The sequence below is a fragment of the Columba livia genome, chromosome Z, assembly GCF_036013475.1.
Source record: "Columba livia isolate bColLiv1 breed racing homer chromosome Z, bColLiv1.pat.W.v2, whole genome shotgun sequence".
In the NCBI taxonomy this organism is placed as follows: Eukaryota; Metazoa; Chordata; class Aves; order Columbiformes; family Columbidae; genus Columba; species Columba livia.
The window spans coordinates 56,666,751-56,684,387 of record NC_088642.1 but is presented as its reverse complement, the minus strand read 5'-3'; the positions used below and the strand labels follow the sequence as shown (position 1 = coordinate 56,684,387).

The 17,637-nt window shown below is 37.7% G+C and overlaps 1 protein-coding gene across 4 annotated transcripts in view; it reads right to left on the bottom strand.

Moving 5' to 3' along the window:
- PRUNE2 (prune homolog 2 with BCH domain) overlaps positions 1 to 17,637 on the bottom strand; it is a 139,598-nt gene that overhangs the window by 50,786 nt on the left and 71,175 nt on the right. For all 4 annotated transcript variants that reach the window (XM_065045943.1, XM_065045945.1, XM_065045946.1 and 1 more), the window contains exons 7-9: positions 9,827 to 9,985; positions 2,339 to 8,879; positions 1,057 to 1,888 (exon numbers count right to left, since the gene is read on the bottom strand). In XM_065045943.1, coding sequence (XP_064902015.1) covers positions 1,057 to 1,888; positions 2,339 to 8,879; positions 9,827 to 9,985 — 7,532 coding nt within the window. The remainder of the gene's footprint in view (positions 1 to 1,056; positions 1,889 to 2,338; positions 8,880 to 9,826; positions 9,986 to 17,637) is intronic.

The following is a 17,637-nucleotide window of genomic DNA, read 5'->3' as shown; positions in this document are numbered from 1 at the left end:
TTCACACAAACAATATGTTTCCACATGTTTCATTCCACGTATATTCTTTTGAGTAAGTGCAGTTTGAAAGCAGTAGCAAGTACAAAGCAGTTACATCCCCTAGTTTTTTGTGCACTGGCGAGTTTCTTTTACTGTTCACAAGAATTTCACTGTATAAACGCAATGACAGGCTCCTCTTTGTAAAACTGCAGCATGTCAGTTGCAGATGGTCAGAAGAAATGAGGTCAGACTTCCACACTTGCATCTATGGGGCTATCCTAGAAGCCCATGGTAGCAGTTACAACCTCCTAAATATAAAAAATGAGGAGTCAACAACAGAAGCGCCCTCTCCAAAACACTACAGTGAATGGAGTCAAGCAGGTCATGCCTCTCCCCATCTGGTGACACAGTAGGGAGACAGCAGGCAGTAGTAATGCTGTGAGCACAGAGGTTGCGATTCCACCCATAGACAGGTGCAAATGCACTCGAACTGCCTCAACTGCCAGTCCAGTCTAAACAGATGGAAATGCTGGTCTGAGATGACTACAGCTTGGAAATAACCACAAAGACCATAATCTTCCATTATCCTTTTCTTTCCTCTATAAGCAGAACCTTTTTCCGACCCTAAGCATCAACTTCCTCCTCTCTTCCCAGCAGCTCCGCATTACAGCACTTCAGTCCCTCCATAATCTCATCACTGGCATTGCATCTGGATTGGCAATACCACCAGTACCTGGCTTTGGCCTGCGTTCCCTGGCCACATCAGTTTCAGATTTAAAGGTAGGTGATGAAGTCTATGGGACTTCACAGAAGGAAGACAGACTTACTTCTGCAAGGAAGTAGCCTTAAGAGCTTCCTGCATTGTAATATAACGCTAATTTGACACATATCAAGAAACCAAGAACTCACACTCTCTTTTTACACAGGGAGGAATATAGTGATACTTAAATATGTAAATATAATTAGTACTTCAGACTTGAAAGTCCTGCCATCTATCCATAACATCATACACTTCAATAATATTGATAACAAGTGAACAGAACACTCTTGAAAGGAAACAAGTTGGTCTTTCCTTACCCTGATTTTTGACTCAAGTCTCTTTCATTATTGAGAACCACTGTTTCCTCCTTCATTTCTTGTTCTGTTGCTATGTTGTCTCCAAGTCTCTGTTGAGAACTCGCTTCCCATGCACCATCACCACCAATCACCTCCAACACATGTGTTCCTGCAATGCCTGAACTCTCATCCTTGGTAGTCAGGCTGCCTGAAGGAGAACAGCCCTCATGTTCAAAAGATTTCTGAAGGGGAGTTTCTACTTGAAATCCTGCGTGAGCACCAAGAATCAATTCCTGTGCTGCAACGGCAGTCAGTTCTTCACCAGAATGTCCAGACCCTGATTTTGGCATCTCTGATTCAGCAGAAATTTCTTCAGGTGATATGTCACTGATTTCATTTTGGCCCAATATAATCCAGTCCTCATCTTGCCCATAGCTTTCCTGCAATCTTCCTTCATCATCCAGCTTTTGAGGCACAACAGAAGAACTTTCCTCCTCTAACTGAACAGAATCCCATTCAGTCTCACAAACAGAGTGATTTTCCATTTCATTTGTAATGGAGATTGGCTGAAATGTATCCAAGGAGCCCAGTGAAAAGCCTTCATCAGACTCTGTTTGTTCAGCCACCTTGGCTTCTTGAAATGCAAAATCACTTTCATTTCTTTCAAGGGTATCCTTTGCTGTAGGTGTTTTTTCTTCCTCAGTAACAAGGATGTAATCCATCTCCAGTGATGTTGGATCTCGGTGCACCTGCGTTCTCACATCTTCCTTACCCTCTGCACTTTTCAGTTCAGGGCTCTCAGAGGAATTCCTCAGCTTATTCTCCCTAGGAAGCAGGGAGTCAGTGACAGCTTCTAAAAAAACAGGTAAATAGAAACTCCTTTTAGTTTTTGAGTTACCATTTCAGTCCCCATTATTTCTTTAAGTCAGTACAGTGAGATAAAGCTCTTCTCAGTTTGCTTTTTCCCTGTTAATGTATACCTGAATTTTATAACATCATTATCATTATTGTTAAAGATTATACATTAACACTGTAATCATTCCTAAGGGAGAAATGATTCAGTGTCCCATATGCCAGGCCCTGTATCAATGACAGAAATAATGTTTATACTTCAATGTTTATAAGCTTTAGATCTGTCTAGAAGGGTGATTCTAGAGGTCTTCTCAAAGTAGAGAGTTTTGTACAACAGAGAGACAGACTAACTTCAAACTTCACTCAAAGCCACACCATTCAGCAGTAACACTCCAAACATTTCCTTCTTTCTTTGTCCTATGAACCTGCTCTGGAAAGCAGACTTACTTACCATCAAGTGATCTTTTATCTCCACCTGGCGGTAAGTCGAGATCAGTTGTTTCTGCTTCAGATTCTCCTATCGAAGTCTCAGAAGCTCCTTGAGTTACTTCAGACTCATAGAGTGAGGGTACTGACGTGTGATTGTCCTGAAGGCACTCTGTGGATGTGTCAGACACCTGATCTTTAATGTTGCTGTCTTCAGTCGTTAGGATGCCTTCTGCACCTTCCGGCGGACCTGGCAGTGGTAAAGGTTTTTCCAAAGAAAAACTGTCACAAAACGGCTGCTGTAATAAGAGGTCATCCTTTGCACATTCTGTGCTGTCAGAGGGTTCAGCATCAAAAGATACATAGGATGGTGGAGTACACACCACTGGTGATTGGTCACTGGGCATTTCTTTAAACATGGGAATATAATTTTCAAGTAAATCTTCAGATTCTTTTGCTATGTCATCAACTGGCTGATCATTTGAATCAGATTCACAGCCTTCATTATCACCAGGGAGAAAGGATTTAGGAAAGTGTATCTGTTTACCCTTTAATTCCCCTTCAGCTGCTTCACTGCCTACTACTGCCACTATATTCATACTACCACATGTGCTTGCTGGGATGTCAGTCAGTGATGTGCTCCTGATCTTATGTTCTACTCCTGTCTCAGATTCATCCATGCATTCTTCTGACAGTTCTAGCTCATCACCAGATATTGCTGTATGGGCAATATCAGAATATTTTCCAACTTCGGCCAAGGCATTTATTTCTTTTAAGCTTTGTTCTTCTACATCAGGTAGAGTGAGATCCATGGGAAAAAAATGTATTTGGGAGGTTTCTTTTTGAGCTGTATCAGCTGGTGTTCCTTGATGACTTGCAGGCGTAAAACTTTCATGGAATGTGTCTTTCAGATCTAAGGATGTCCCTTCTAAAACTTCACTGCTAATCTCAGCTGATTCAATGGGGTCAGTAACAAGCTTATTTTCTAGACCATATTCTTTCAAAATTGAAAATTCAGAAGGCTCCTGAATATTAGAAGAGATTAGCTGATAGGAGTCATCAGTCTTTCCTTGTTCATAGTCCTGGGAGCTATCATTTTCAGACTGTGTCTCTACCTTCTGCATTACTAATTGACACTCTGAATCAAAATCTGCCTCTTTACTCATACTTGACCATGCATGAATCATCTGACTACCTTTGTCTTCAGGTTCAAGCCCAGTCTGAGAAGATGGGATAGAAGCACGCTTAGCTTCATACTCCTGGCACACATCAGGACTGCTTGATGCCTCTGAACTATTGTCTTGTTCACAGTGACTTAATATATCAGGGTTTTCACCATCTGATTTTAAAGTGACAATCTGCTCAGCAGCAGTCCACAGGTCAGGTTCCACCGAAAACTGCTGATTACTTTCTTGTGTGTTATCCTGTAAAATATCTGGGATAAGTGCAGTTTGGGGAACTAAAATACTCCACCCTGGACTTGACTTCTCTGTCATTTCAAAAGATAAGTCTTCTACAGTGAAAGCACCTGGATGGGAGTTGTGTGCTTCTAATCTTTCACACGTGTCCTGCTGTTGTTCTTGAGGAATGAGACTTGTATTTCCCTGGTTGTCTTTTGGTAGATCTAGTACAGTGATTTCTTGAACTGGTGTATTTGGCATACTTTGTTCCTCATCTGGAAAAGGATTCTGTGGTGTCAGCTGCTTTTCCTCATCTGTTGGAAACAACTGATCTTTTAAGCCCCCTTCTTTATCCAGTATGAAAGGATCAAATTGTTTGAACTGTACAGTGTCCTGACTTATTTGACTATCAGGAATACTCATAGGATTTACTAGCCTTTCATTTTCTTTTTCATCACAGTGCAGGAGGGAAGTCTGAATTCCATCATTACTTTCATTTGTGAAATGTGCTTGTGTTAGTTCTTCATCTTCTGAAGGTGATCCCCAGGAGTCAGGCTTACTATTTGTCAACTGGTTTGTTGCAGAGTGACTTGAAACAGAATATTGATCTTCCAGTTGCTTTTCTTCACAAAGTTGTGAATTCCACCATTTTGAATTGTCATCTGGAAAACCAAATGTTCCTACTGAGGATTCTGGATCAGTTTTTAAATCAGCTTTCAATGACCTACTCCACATATCAACAGTTTTTGAAGAACGCTCTTCTTTATCACCAGCTGCAAAAGTCGGTGTACTTTCTTCACTCATTTGACACAAATATGAGTCTTCCCTGCTATCTGTTTTTTCAGTGAAAATACTAATCTCAGAGTTTTTCTGAAGTGTTTCCCAGTGACCTAAATATTCAGACGTCTCATTATGCTCCATTATAGTCAAGTCCTCCTGCAATACTTTCCCAGCTTTAATAGTTTCAGGATTTTCACTGAAGATGCCTATTTGGACCTCCTCTCCCACCTTAGTTTCTGCACCTAAATGGTCTTCATTTGCTTCAGGACTTGTTGCACTAGATTGAGCGTAATTGTCTCCAATTTCAGACACTTTGCCCTGTTTGTTTCCATACGTGGCATCTTCATGAATTACTTCTGGGCATGCCTCTGAGTTCTCTGAATCCTCATTTATGTCAGGACTTGATAAAGAAGATACAGTATCATCATCCACATGGGCATTCCAAAAATCCAGGCTTTTAGGAACTTTGTTCTGTTCAGCACTTGCTTCAAATCCTTCTTCATGTTCCTTCCTAGATTCATTCCTTTTATGAACATCCTCGAGATTTTTATTATTTTTAATATCCCATATATCCTGAATTTTTTTGTTATGACTGGCAACTGGAAGGTCTCCCCACACATTCACAGATGCATCACTTAAATCAGGACTTGTTCCACTTGAGTGTGCATAATCATTTATTGAATCACTCCACACATTATCTTCTTCCAAGTAACTTTTGATCTGTATATCCTTTGAAAGGCTACTTGTGGTATTTGCCATTTCAAGGATTTCACTTGCCTCAGGACTTGTTCCAGGAGACTGCAAATCTTCACATGGTTGTGAATTCCAAGCAGCTTGGGGAAAATTGCCACTAAGCATTACACATGGCTCCCCACAAAGATTATTAGCAGGGTCTGAATTTCCAGGGTTTTCATTTCTCCCAGAATGTATTTCATGTGAAAACGAATTTTCCACCACAGACGTATCTGTAATGTCAGGAACACTGACATATGCTGAAGAAGGACTCTTTTTAAACTCATCTATGAAAGACTTTTCATGAGTTCTGTTCAGTTCTGAGCTATTTTTGAAAGACACCAACTCAGAATCACAAACGCTAGGGTGGTTAGGAGCCACTTCATGTAAGCTCCCTTTCACTTCCCCCAGCACTTCTTGTGGTTCGTTTGTCAAAGGCATTGATGTGGCAAGGTGAAAATCACTTTTTTCAGAGTCATTCCAGATGCCTGAGTTTTGGGGCATTTTGGAAGAATTATTTTCAGGATTATCACTACCCTTATCAGAACTTTCAGAGATACTTTCCATTTCAGGACTTGTTGCATCCTCTATCACTTTAGTCTCCTTTTCAGCTTTTTCAGAAAGCAGCTGTGATGTTTCACTATAATTGTAATTATGTGGTCTGGAGTCATCAAAATATCCATAATTTCTGACTTCCTCAGAAGCACTTGAAGAAGTTTCTACATTATTCTGTGACAATTCTTTCATCTCTTCCTGACAAATTGGATTGCTTTGATTAGAAAACAACTCATTCTCTCTGTCTAATGCTTCCAAACTAACACTTTTCTTCATTTTTTCTGGGGAGCTGGGAACTTCATTTGTTGACCTGTTTTCTTCTGAATCTGCATTACAGGAAGATTCACTGTCCTCTTGTACTGGTTTATTATAAAAGTCACTGATCATTTGCTGTCCACTTGTTCCATCTGTTCTCTTATATGCCTCTTTTCCTTCCTGAGAGGTGACAACGGCATTGTCCCAGCCTTCCTCACTACCCTGCTCACTCTGTAAACTCCATGAGTTCAGCTGCTGCACTGAATCCTGACTTTCCAGCTTTTCATCAATATCAGCAGCGTTTTGTGCTGCCTCCTCACTAAGCATCTCGTTCCCTACGAAGTCACTTATTTTCAGATCCAGACCATTCCCAGTGTCTGAAGTTGGCGTAGATGTGTCTGTGTCTTCTACGGGAACACTGCTCACTACTTCTACACTTTCAGCTTCAGGCTGTCTGGAATTCAATTTGTTCTGTGATGGTGATGAGTCATTCACTGTTTGCTCATTTATCAGTGTTATTCTTTTGTTTTCAGATATAGAAAAAATATTTTCACTGCTACGTATCTCAGTTGAAAAACATGGATTAGCTGTTTGTTCTGAATTAACAGAAGGTTTAACAGAGGCAGAAAGAGCTGTAATTTCAGAGTTTCGTTCTTGTAACTGGGTGATGTTATTCAGGGGAGTGTTCCAGATGTTCGTGTTTCTGGCACTTGGAAAAGGTAGGTTTGTAGGAGATAACGGTTCCTTATTTGCTTTCTCAAGTACTTTTGGTTCAGCCAAATCTGGGTTTATCAATTTATCAATAACTATTTCTTTGTCAAAATCTTTGTCCTCATTTTCTCTTTCGTCTTCCACATATGTAGGTGATACATATGAATCAGATGTTGAATAATTGGTGTCTGGTGGAGAAACAACTAAGTCTTCACCTATGTTGGAGGAGCTAAGATCTGAGTACAGGAAAGCATCCTCCCACGGCGCCACTACTTCTGTTACTTCTTTCCTGATGTTTTTATCAGACATATTCCAGGTCTCTATATTTTCAAGTTGGTTTGGTCTGTGTTTAAGGTCACCCAATACATTTTTTTCCTCTGTTTGCAACTTGCAGCTATTTTGCATGTTATTGAAAACAGAATTTGTACTTTCAGATTTTCCATATTCTTCTCCTGAATAATATTTTTCTTTTTCCCAGGCTTCTGGAGATACCTGGATAGGTGGATTTTCAGTCTCATTGTCCACTGTGTTTTCTGAAGAATCAGATAAACTCGATTTTGATATGGCCCATTCTTCAGGAATATTCACTGATTTTTTTTCTCTATCCAGTTTGGGCATGTTCCATATATTTTCTGAGGATCTAGCAATATCTCCTGCATCAAACTTAGTCCAGACTTCATAAGAGTCTCCAGCTATCTGACTACCTTTTCCTTCACCACAACACCATGCATCTGACATCATAGGTGGCGGCTGACTGACGTTCCACAGGTCAGTAAAGCTCTCCAGTTCTTGCTTTGTTTCCTCTGAAGAAGCAGACTGCAAATGTGTATGTTCACTGTTTTTCTCTTGACTCTCATGGTTCCAAGTATCTTGTTTAAACTGATGATCCCACAGACCTGCTCTCATGTATTCCATTTGCTTTGGCTGTTTTTGGAGGAACACTGAATCTGAGGCTCTCCTGTCAACATGTTCTCGTAGCAAGGGACTTTCTTTACAATCTTTCCATAAGACTGGGCTCTGAAATACAGATTCCTGCTCACTTAAGCTCCATGTATCAGCATTTCTGGACTCTAGATCAAAGCCATCCCACCAGCTCCCATATCTAACACGAGAGTGACAATGATCTGTGTCATCTATTTCATTAATTTTTTTAATGACATCTTGTGGGAAAAATAAAGGTTGTCCATTATCTAATGGTGAAGTTTCTACAAGACTGTTCATAGGAGTTGGTGGAATTCTTGAATCAGCAGATTTCAACATTTCTGGTGAAGAAGAATCACCTTCAACTAAATTGATCAAACTTGAAGTTTTCTCACACATTTCTCCTGGATTCTCATCAAATGCAGCTAAATTGTCTACCTCATTTGTTGTTATAAGTAGGTCAGCTGAATAATTTGCTGTATCATTTTCTAGCATGTTTGTCTCATCAACTTCTTTCTGCACAGTGAGTTGTTGCCCTTCTGATGAATCACTATTAAGGAAATAGTCGTCTGCTGGGGAACAATCCACAGAACGAGAAGATGACTCGGATGGAGCTGTGACCACGGGTGCTAGATCAAAACTGAAAAGATCAAAGTTATCGCTATTGTCTCTAGACTGAGGTTTTTGTTCTTCAGCTATTGCTCCTTCAGGAATAGGGCTATAGGAATCAAAGCCAGGCAGAAGACTGTGATGGGAAGCAGCACCTTCTGCAACAGGGCTGTCATCACTAAGGAAAACAGAACTCTCCTTGGAAGACCGGCTGCTTCTAATGGTAGCCAATCCACTGTCTGGACTCACAAGGTCTACATTAACGTCAACGTTGGCTTGTATAGACCCATTTAGATCTGGAGGATTTTCTATAAAATTGGCAGAACTGGGCTGTGGCTCTACATCAGAACCATATAACTCCACAATACCAGAAGATCCTTGTGAAAGTGGAGCACTTCCAGCAACAGCTTCAGTAGAAGATGTTCTACTGTTTGACACCATTTCTGGTTGTCTTCTATTTATAACTTCCTTAATTAGAAGAAAAATTTGATCACAGGTCACCAAAGAATTTTCTTGACGATAAACGAGAACTTGGTCACATCCACATTCTAGAGGATCCAGCTCCAAACAAGGATTCTGACATTCTTCTAATTCACAGCAGATCTGTTGAAAAATAGGATATTTTAAGAGCTATCACAACCAAGGCATAAGGGCACATATTTACTACCTCACCATCTAACACAGACATACCTATCCCTATTAATCTATGTCTTGGCCATTTTTCCCTAACAGCCTTATTATGATCCCAAAATAGATGAAATATTATAACAAAAGATCAATACAAAATATGTTTTATAGAATTGGTCAGAATATTTATTTGAAAATATACTAAATTCACTTTTTATTAGGGAAAGAAAAGCCAAATAAATGTTATCGCCTAAGAAATCTGAGTAAAATATGTAAGGGTACATGAGAAAAGTTTTTCTAGGAGAAAATTAGATTAATAAAATATTTATATTGACCTTGAAAGCAACAGAGTCATTTAACTGCCTGTCCCTGAAATCAGAAGTTTTTAAAACCGAGAAAAAGCTTAAAAATCTTCCACTGAGATGATTTCTTCCACTTGGGAACAAATATAGTCAATAAAAAGGACAGCATCTCACTTCTGATAAATGAACATCCTAGTAACAATCTGGTTGCATTACAGAGCTTAATTCTTTTGAGATAACGTACAAATAGACAAGTGTGTTTGCTTGTCCCTCACTGCCAAAGACTCATTTGTGTAGATCACAATACAAACCCAAGCCAAAACTAGTGAAAAAAACGGATCATTCTGCTTTAGCTAAACTGAAAAATCCCGCCTCTTCCTGTATTTCTCATAACTCTACACTTTTTTTGTTAGACTGGGCTGAAACAATCATAAATATCACAATCTTTCATTTTGCATCATATAAATAATGCAGCCATTTCAAATAGCTACTCAATTGCCAGACAACTGTTGCTATTTTGACACTACTTAATTATTCAACACCTTGGTATATACAACACAAACAACCAAACAACATTTTTTTCAGGAAATACATGAATCAATTATTTTTCCAGGTACTTACTTGATTGCCTAGCTCTAAGTTTTCCGAGTATACTGCTATTTGTCGTTTTGTTTGCTTCTCATTTGACAAACAGTTGGCCAAAATGACAAGTACATCAAACCCGTATTTATCTATGAATACTTTCAGGTCACCAATGAGACTCCTGTGTAACACGCAGTCCTGAAATATGGTAAGAAATTAAAAGAAATGTCAGTGTCTTTTTCTTGCTCTTTCCAACCAAATCTGTGGTGAAAATAGCCACAAACCAATAAGCATCAGTGTCTGTAACTGGCAACAAAATCCCATTCCATTTGTCAAAACAGCTATGTGCTTTTTTTAAAAAAAAAAAAAAAATCGAGAACTGATCTCACAGTGCAGTAATGAACTTTCATTTCTGAAGAACACTAAGTCACTAAATGTAGGGTTTGCCTTCTTGAAACAGCTTCTGAAACAGAATTCTTATTGGTTCCTAGTATTTGCTTTTGCAAGGTTGCTTAAAAGTATTGTGTTAGTGCTATTCCTTGAATAAAAACCATTTTTGTTAGAAAAATAAAGACATTTCAGTAAATTTGTCGTGTCAGTATTTTATTTAAAACAAAAGAAGTTAAAATAATAGTATTGAGGTGCAAAATCACGCACTCAAAAGGAAATGAATGGTATGGGCTAACTTAATTTTGCAGCCCTCTATTTGTATCCATTATGATGTTACATGACTGTATAGAATTTTACCATGGATTATTCCTTTAGATACCTTTATTCCTGCTCTTTGAATTCTGTGCGAATCTTCAAAATAATAACCATCCCCAAGTAAGGACAGAATAAGACAAGTTGGTTTTAAAATCTCTTTGTGTCAAAAGAATGCTTATTTTCACACACCCCCAACACCAAATATATAGGAGGTAGACACTGAATTTGTCATTCCTGTTCTCATTTATACACAGACTAGCCCCATGTTGAACCATCTAGATTTTGCAACATAAACCACACAACTCTCTTTCTTGCTTGGGGACATAACACACAAAGTGTAAGTGTCTCCCCTCGGTCCTCAGTTCTCATAACTGCCAGTGAACAAAGTCGTTGAAATTTTAATTTATCCTTTTTATATTTCTCCTACTTGTATTTGAGGGAAAAAAAATTGTCATCTTCTAGCTAATAGTTCTTCTGATGCTGCCAAGCTACACTGACCCTGAATAAACAGCAGTTCATCATGAGCACAACACAACTGTATATGCAGATTGGCATGTTATTCCCTTGCATCTGTCTCCTACCTGATAAATTACTGTTTTGGTTACATATATACAAATACTATTTATTAATCTACTCAAATGTGTCCACAAAGTGTATCTCCCTCCCTGTAAGTTAAATTTAAAACAAAAAAATTTCATCATCAAATGCTTTGGAAGTAGATCCTTTTCTGATACTAGAGATGAATTTCCCCTTTGATGTTTGCAGAGCATGTAAAAATGAGTTTTATGTGAAATTCACACAGACTAGTGCACAAAAAAAAAGTCAGCTGTTATTTTACTGGTGGAAATTCAGATATGAAATCTGAATAGAGGGCTATGGTGAGGAATATTGGGCAATAAGTTCTGAGCAGCCAAACCAGTAACATTTTGCTGACAACTGAAGTATTAGCCATATTAGAAAAAGTACCAAAATGTGCTTTAGCATGGAGAAGCTACTTCAGTTATCCCATTCCTAACTGCAGCTGGAATAATTAAAATCCATTAGAATAAACACTAAAATTAGAGCAGATTCAAAACCACCTGAAAATCCCTGATAACTCACTTATCTCCACTCACAGCTAATTCAAGAAGACTGGGAGATCACAGGGAAGGACATGGACCAATGAAGGATCTAGTCTGCAAGATGTTTTATGGTTGTATATAAGGTAAACAAACTATCACTCTAAAAAAATGTCCAGCCTTCAAGCTTCACGATGCTTTATCTTCTATATTGTTCTATAAGCTGAAAATGCAATTAGAAATTTTCTGTTAAAATCACATGACTGAACTAGAAGGCTCACCAAAGTGACATTGAGTGAGATAATATCTGCTATCACCTCAGCCTGCATTTGACACTCACATAGTGGTAGGTTGGGGAGTACCAAAAATTCTGCTTTCAGCAGTATTTTGAGGGAGGAACCTCTTAACCTGCCCACAAAGCAAGGGAAAATTCCCCTGTCACAACCATGACTGGAGAGTCAATATGTACATGCAGGGCTATCAGAGATACATTTCTAGAGTGTGAGGCCATGGATCACCAGGGAATCATAGAGCAAGATAATGAATAGAACAGAACAAGAGACAACATTCATGTGCTATCAGCTATTTGTTGGTGGGAATGGTTATCACAGCAAGGGTGTGGCACCAAAAATGCCATAACCACCAAATATCTGCAGGCTACACATACTCCCTGAGCACAGAATAAACAGGGCCAGCCAACTGTACCAGAGAAGCCTGCAGGCAGCATCTGCTTGGTATTAGCACTTATGTCACTTGTGTGTACTTGCCTTTATCTAAAAGTGCAGCAACAAGTTCTCATATGAATGTCCTTTCTCTGATGCTAGAATGGAGGAATGGAGTTGTTTCCTTGTAATAAAACCATATAATAGCTAAAATGACCAAAAGGTGGAAATATCTTCTATGAACAGGGTGTCCGCAGAATACTGTGCCCGACTGGAGGCTTATGCAACGCTAGATCCCTCAGGGTTCCCACCACCTAAAGGAATGTAGGATTATCTCTAGTGTTTTCTCCTTACAATGTTAGCTCTAATCAAGAGCATTTTTAGATGATACCTCATAGAGTTTGTGTGCTTTTCGTACTGGGATGATAATGGACTGGCACTGCCTGACGCAAAGCACTGTCAACTCATGAGAGACTGCTCAGAGCATCATGGAATGAGTTTAGGTGAGCCAGCACCATGCACTACATTGAAAGAAAACATCTTCAAAGAAAACGTGCCAATTATTTGAGGATTTAAAAGTCCAAGAGGGCAAGAGATGTTTTGCAGTTACATCCAATCAACAAGAATACTGAGGAAGTCATTAAGGCCTGTCAGAACACTGTCCATGTCAAGCAAAATGACGTGGATCATATCCCATTTATTACTTCACCCCATAGTCTGCCAATGAAAAAACTTTCTGACAAAAAAGTTGTTATTCAGCAAAGGTATAAAACTCAAGACCCGGGTTATTCTGTGGCATAAGAAATAACATACAAGCTTCTCACATTACTATTACTAAGCAACAATTAATATTCAAATAATACTTGACAACATAAGTTACCCATAAAGAGTAATTTTAATAATCAACAATAAATGTTTCTCATACGTTGTTACTTCACTAAGTGCATCCAGAAATTAAACACAAGGCAAACAGACCTTGTTAAAAGAACAGGTGAAAGAGTAAATTTGCTGGACAACGCTGTTGACTACGCTATTGAATAAATGCAAGATGAGATTACATGTCTTACAGAATCATGACTCTACCTCATCAATTTTTTTGGTTGACCAGTCTATTAAAAAAACCCATAAAACTAATTATTAATGTTAAAATAAGCAAAGGTGGTTTTTAAAAATGTTAATAAATATTACTAATTTAAGTAATCCTTTTTTCTAAAACTTAGTTTAATTTCATCCCTCCCCTCAAACATCCATAAAGTTTACTCTTTTAAGCTATTAATAGTACCAACAACACAATTCAGATACTCCTTTCACAAGCATTCAAACATTCAAATAAAGTTGCAAACAAGAAAGTCTTATAAATTACCAAAGACTAAATTTTCAAAGATATACCTGACATACGGACAGTTCGACAAAATTGCTAACCCAGGTAAACAACCAGAATGTTGCATGTATTGTACATGCTAACAGAAAATACAACATTTCCTTCAGAAATAAAAAAATGCTAATCATTTCAACAGCTAAGTTGCTGTGCCCCAAATTAATTACAGGCACTGTAAAATATGCTGTCAATAAATTGGTACAGTAGTAAATACACTAACATACAGCCAAACCATGACAAAGATCAGTCAGCTATTCATTCTTAAATTACTTTACTTTATTAGCATGTGCTGGCTTAAATATTAATTAAAATTTGCATAGTATACAGCAAGTAAACAGCACATGTAAACACTATTAGTTGTTATACTGTCCCCTAAGTAATCCATAACAAAAAAATGGACCATAAGTATACTTGAAATGTTATATACTTGAAATAGAATCTAGTAGTAAAGATATTTTGCAAATGCTGCTAAATATGCAAATGCAGAAATATGAATACTGAAGCAATTTAGTGTCAGCATTTATAATAAAATTGTGCATTTGTTTTGTCTAATGCACATAAACACACAATGCTACACATAACAATACAGTGAACATTCAGAAGTCACAAATAATTTTTTTGGCATCTGGGTAAACACAATGAGAAAGTTTAAGAAATCCACAGACTTTTGAAGCATTTTGAATGTGACCTGATCAGCTATTATGTATTTCTGTTAAGAAATACCATGTTGTGTAGGCTGTATATTGTTTCTGATTCATGAAGCCAACAGCCAATTACCCAAGTGATCACTGTAAATGTACATTACACACACTTCTGATTCTTCTAAGCTAACTGTGTCAATATTAACCTGACCAAATTAAGAACAAACTGTCTCTTTTGTTCTTCACACTCCTCACATGGAGAGCACAATATGGCTTTTGTCAGAGGTGCTCCATCATTTTGGCTCAAGGAAACTGTCAGTACAGTTTGGGATTCGTTATTCACGGGCAGATACCCTGATGAGTCTAATGAAGCCTTTCTGCTGACAACTCATTTGCTAAAAATACCCAGCCATCACAAAATATAAATGAAGAATATTGCTGTATCCCGTTATAATTTTCACAACCAAAGTAATTATCACAATACAGAAGTCAATATATACTGTTTCACACTGTATTCTCTTAATATTTCATGGCCAGTATTTCTGCATTCCAGTTTATTTCTGTGTGATCACTGATAAAACTTTATGACATACTTAAATTGCAATATAATAGGGTAAACACCAATGTTATAGCACACATGCAGAGCTAACAGTCTGTGTGCCATTTGTTGTAAATCCAGCTAATCACCAGGAGCCCCCTCCTTCAAAAAAAAAAAGGGAGGGGGAGCGTAAAAAAAGCAGAAAAAGACTCAATTTTTTATTGAAAGTTTTCAGGTAGGGTCACTAATATATAAAACAAAAAACAAACAAAAACCAACAAGAACAACTAAAAAAACCCAGAATAAACAGTATGGTGTTTATAAGACTCCAGAAACATGGACAAGTATATTCACTATTTTACCTCTTTATTTGTATCAACACCACTGCTGAAAATCATCTATACAAAATTCACCATCTTTTGTGTAAGGAAAGATTACATTTTTCTGTTGCGCATTTCCATCCATCAAACACCAGCTCTGCCACACTGATATTTATCAGTCTTCTGAAAAGAAGAAAAGCAGAATCTAATTCTTTTTTGTTGTTGTTGCAGTTTAAAGTTTCCAAAAAGAAACAGGTATTGGGTCCTAAACCAAAGAGCAGGGAATGGACATCGCAGAGCTTGAGATACCCTGCTCTACAGAGAACTCTGTCACACTTTATGTTTAACTTAGACTGGAATTGAAAGAGGAAATTCTGTAGCATTGTAAAACCCTGCATATAGAATAAAGTGATGAATGCTTGTTTAGCACTGATCTCACTTCCCTTGCAGTCTATTATTTTAATTAAATGCAGAATAACTAAAAAAAAAAAAAAAAAAAGGCCAAGAAGGATTCATTTATAAGAAATGAAACAATCACATTTTCTTCAATAGATGTGTGTTCAGCTAGTTTCACACTGGAAACAGTGCCTTTTCTACAGCAGTGATGCATTTCATGATAGTGTGTCTTAACAATGATCCACTTTTTATGAATTGACATTACAGCTAAATAAGTGTTACTTGTGCTTGATACAAGTGCAAATTCTATGTGTTCAAATACAGGCTTATTTATTTTAATCTGTGTTTAACTAGAACTTACAAAGATGTCCTTGTTTTCTGTGTACTTCCACACAATGTAAGAATACCAAAATGGCCCACTGGGTTTAGAACATTCTTCCTCCAGCTGGAATACCTGCCTTCAGTGGCCATCACTGCCACCCACCCAAAAGAAATTGAATTATCATCCATATGCACAGCAGTCTCCCCTGACTACCTAGGTGTACAACTAACTGCCTGACATACAATAGTCCAAAATGCTGCCTGGCCTTGGTGGGGTTTGGGCATATACACTCAAATCATGTAGATCAGAAGGTCTGGAGATGAAGCCTGGTTAAGGTGCTGCCACGACTGCATGAGATAAACATTAAGTGTGTAGCTTAAAGACATAAGCAAACACAGGTAATAGTGTGTATACTGTGGTGGTGTGCACTGGAATGACATAATATTAGATGGCTGTGACCACAGAATCTAGGAGAAAAAAGGTTTTGCAGCAGCAGAGAAACCAAAGAAGGGATGTACATCATCTAGTATAGTGAGATAAAGGTGAAAGTGCTTATTTATTTCCATCTTTAAGAGAGGAAATTCAGAGAGTCTGTAATTTGTGTCATTGTAGTGGGTGATTTCTGTAGTAAGAAAATCATCACTTATAAAGATAAAGCTGCCGTTTTTCAGCATTTTTGGCTGTTGAAGGATAAGTAGTTTGGAGTTGTTAAAGTATAAAATAAAGGAAAATATACAGATGTGATTTTCAAGTTTAAAGGCTTAAATGCAGCTGCCTTTTTTCAGGTGTGTCTTTAAAACTCCACCTCTGTAAAATAATTAAAGGGACAAATGAGATAATTTACAATCATAACAGTATGATTTTTTGCTGAAAGCAGACAACTACAGGGAAATGTACTTGCATGTTGTGGAAATATTAAAATGTATGATGTTAAAATGTACTCCCCTCAGCTTATTTTAAAGGCTGAAGTAAGTATGTACATATTTTTCTGGAGAAAACTGTATGGAAAGGAAAGTCTCTTATCATGAAACCACAGGTATGAGTACCTAAAGCCTGAAAGTAAAGGAATACAGAGTCTAGATAGGGCACCCCATTTATAAGCAAATATCACCTGTACAAAATATGCACAAACCGAAAAGGAAAAAAAAAATCTTTCTACTATAGTACAGTGTAATATATACAATCTAATTCATTATTTGCCTCTGAAACTTAGAGAAGACACTATTTTTGTGTCTTACTAATACATATGCCATGTGGACATACCAGAAGACACACTTTTTAATTCTCTTTTACGTCATTCTGCTTTCTGATCCTAGGTTAAGAACTTCCATCTGAATTTTCCATAGCTTGTAAATGAACTAAAAAATACTGAAAAAGACACAACCTACAACTTCAGTTACAAGGTTCATTTAATCACATACAATATTTGATTTCACTGTTGACTGATTAGCAAGTGGTAACAAGCAGAAGGCTGACTTGCCAGAGTGATGAATTAAAAGATATAAAATATCACAACCATATATACACTGACCAGGATCTGTCTGTTTTAGCCAGCTAAGTCTCAGGTGTAAGTTTATATGTAATAATTCATACCTTACAAAATAATTCCCATGCAAACATGGTAACACAAAAACACATTTCTGGCTGTCAAGAAAATTTCTGGCAAAATTAATCAACCATTCATCCATTCAGGCTCTTTGCATACCCTTTTGTCAAAGAGGGAATACTAAGAGATTTCTTCCCTCTTCCACGCACTCATTGCAATGGTTTGTAGAATCCATCAAGCCTGAATTGATTTATTGAACTGTCTCTTGGCTCAGCAGTATAACT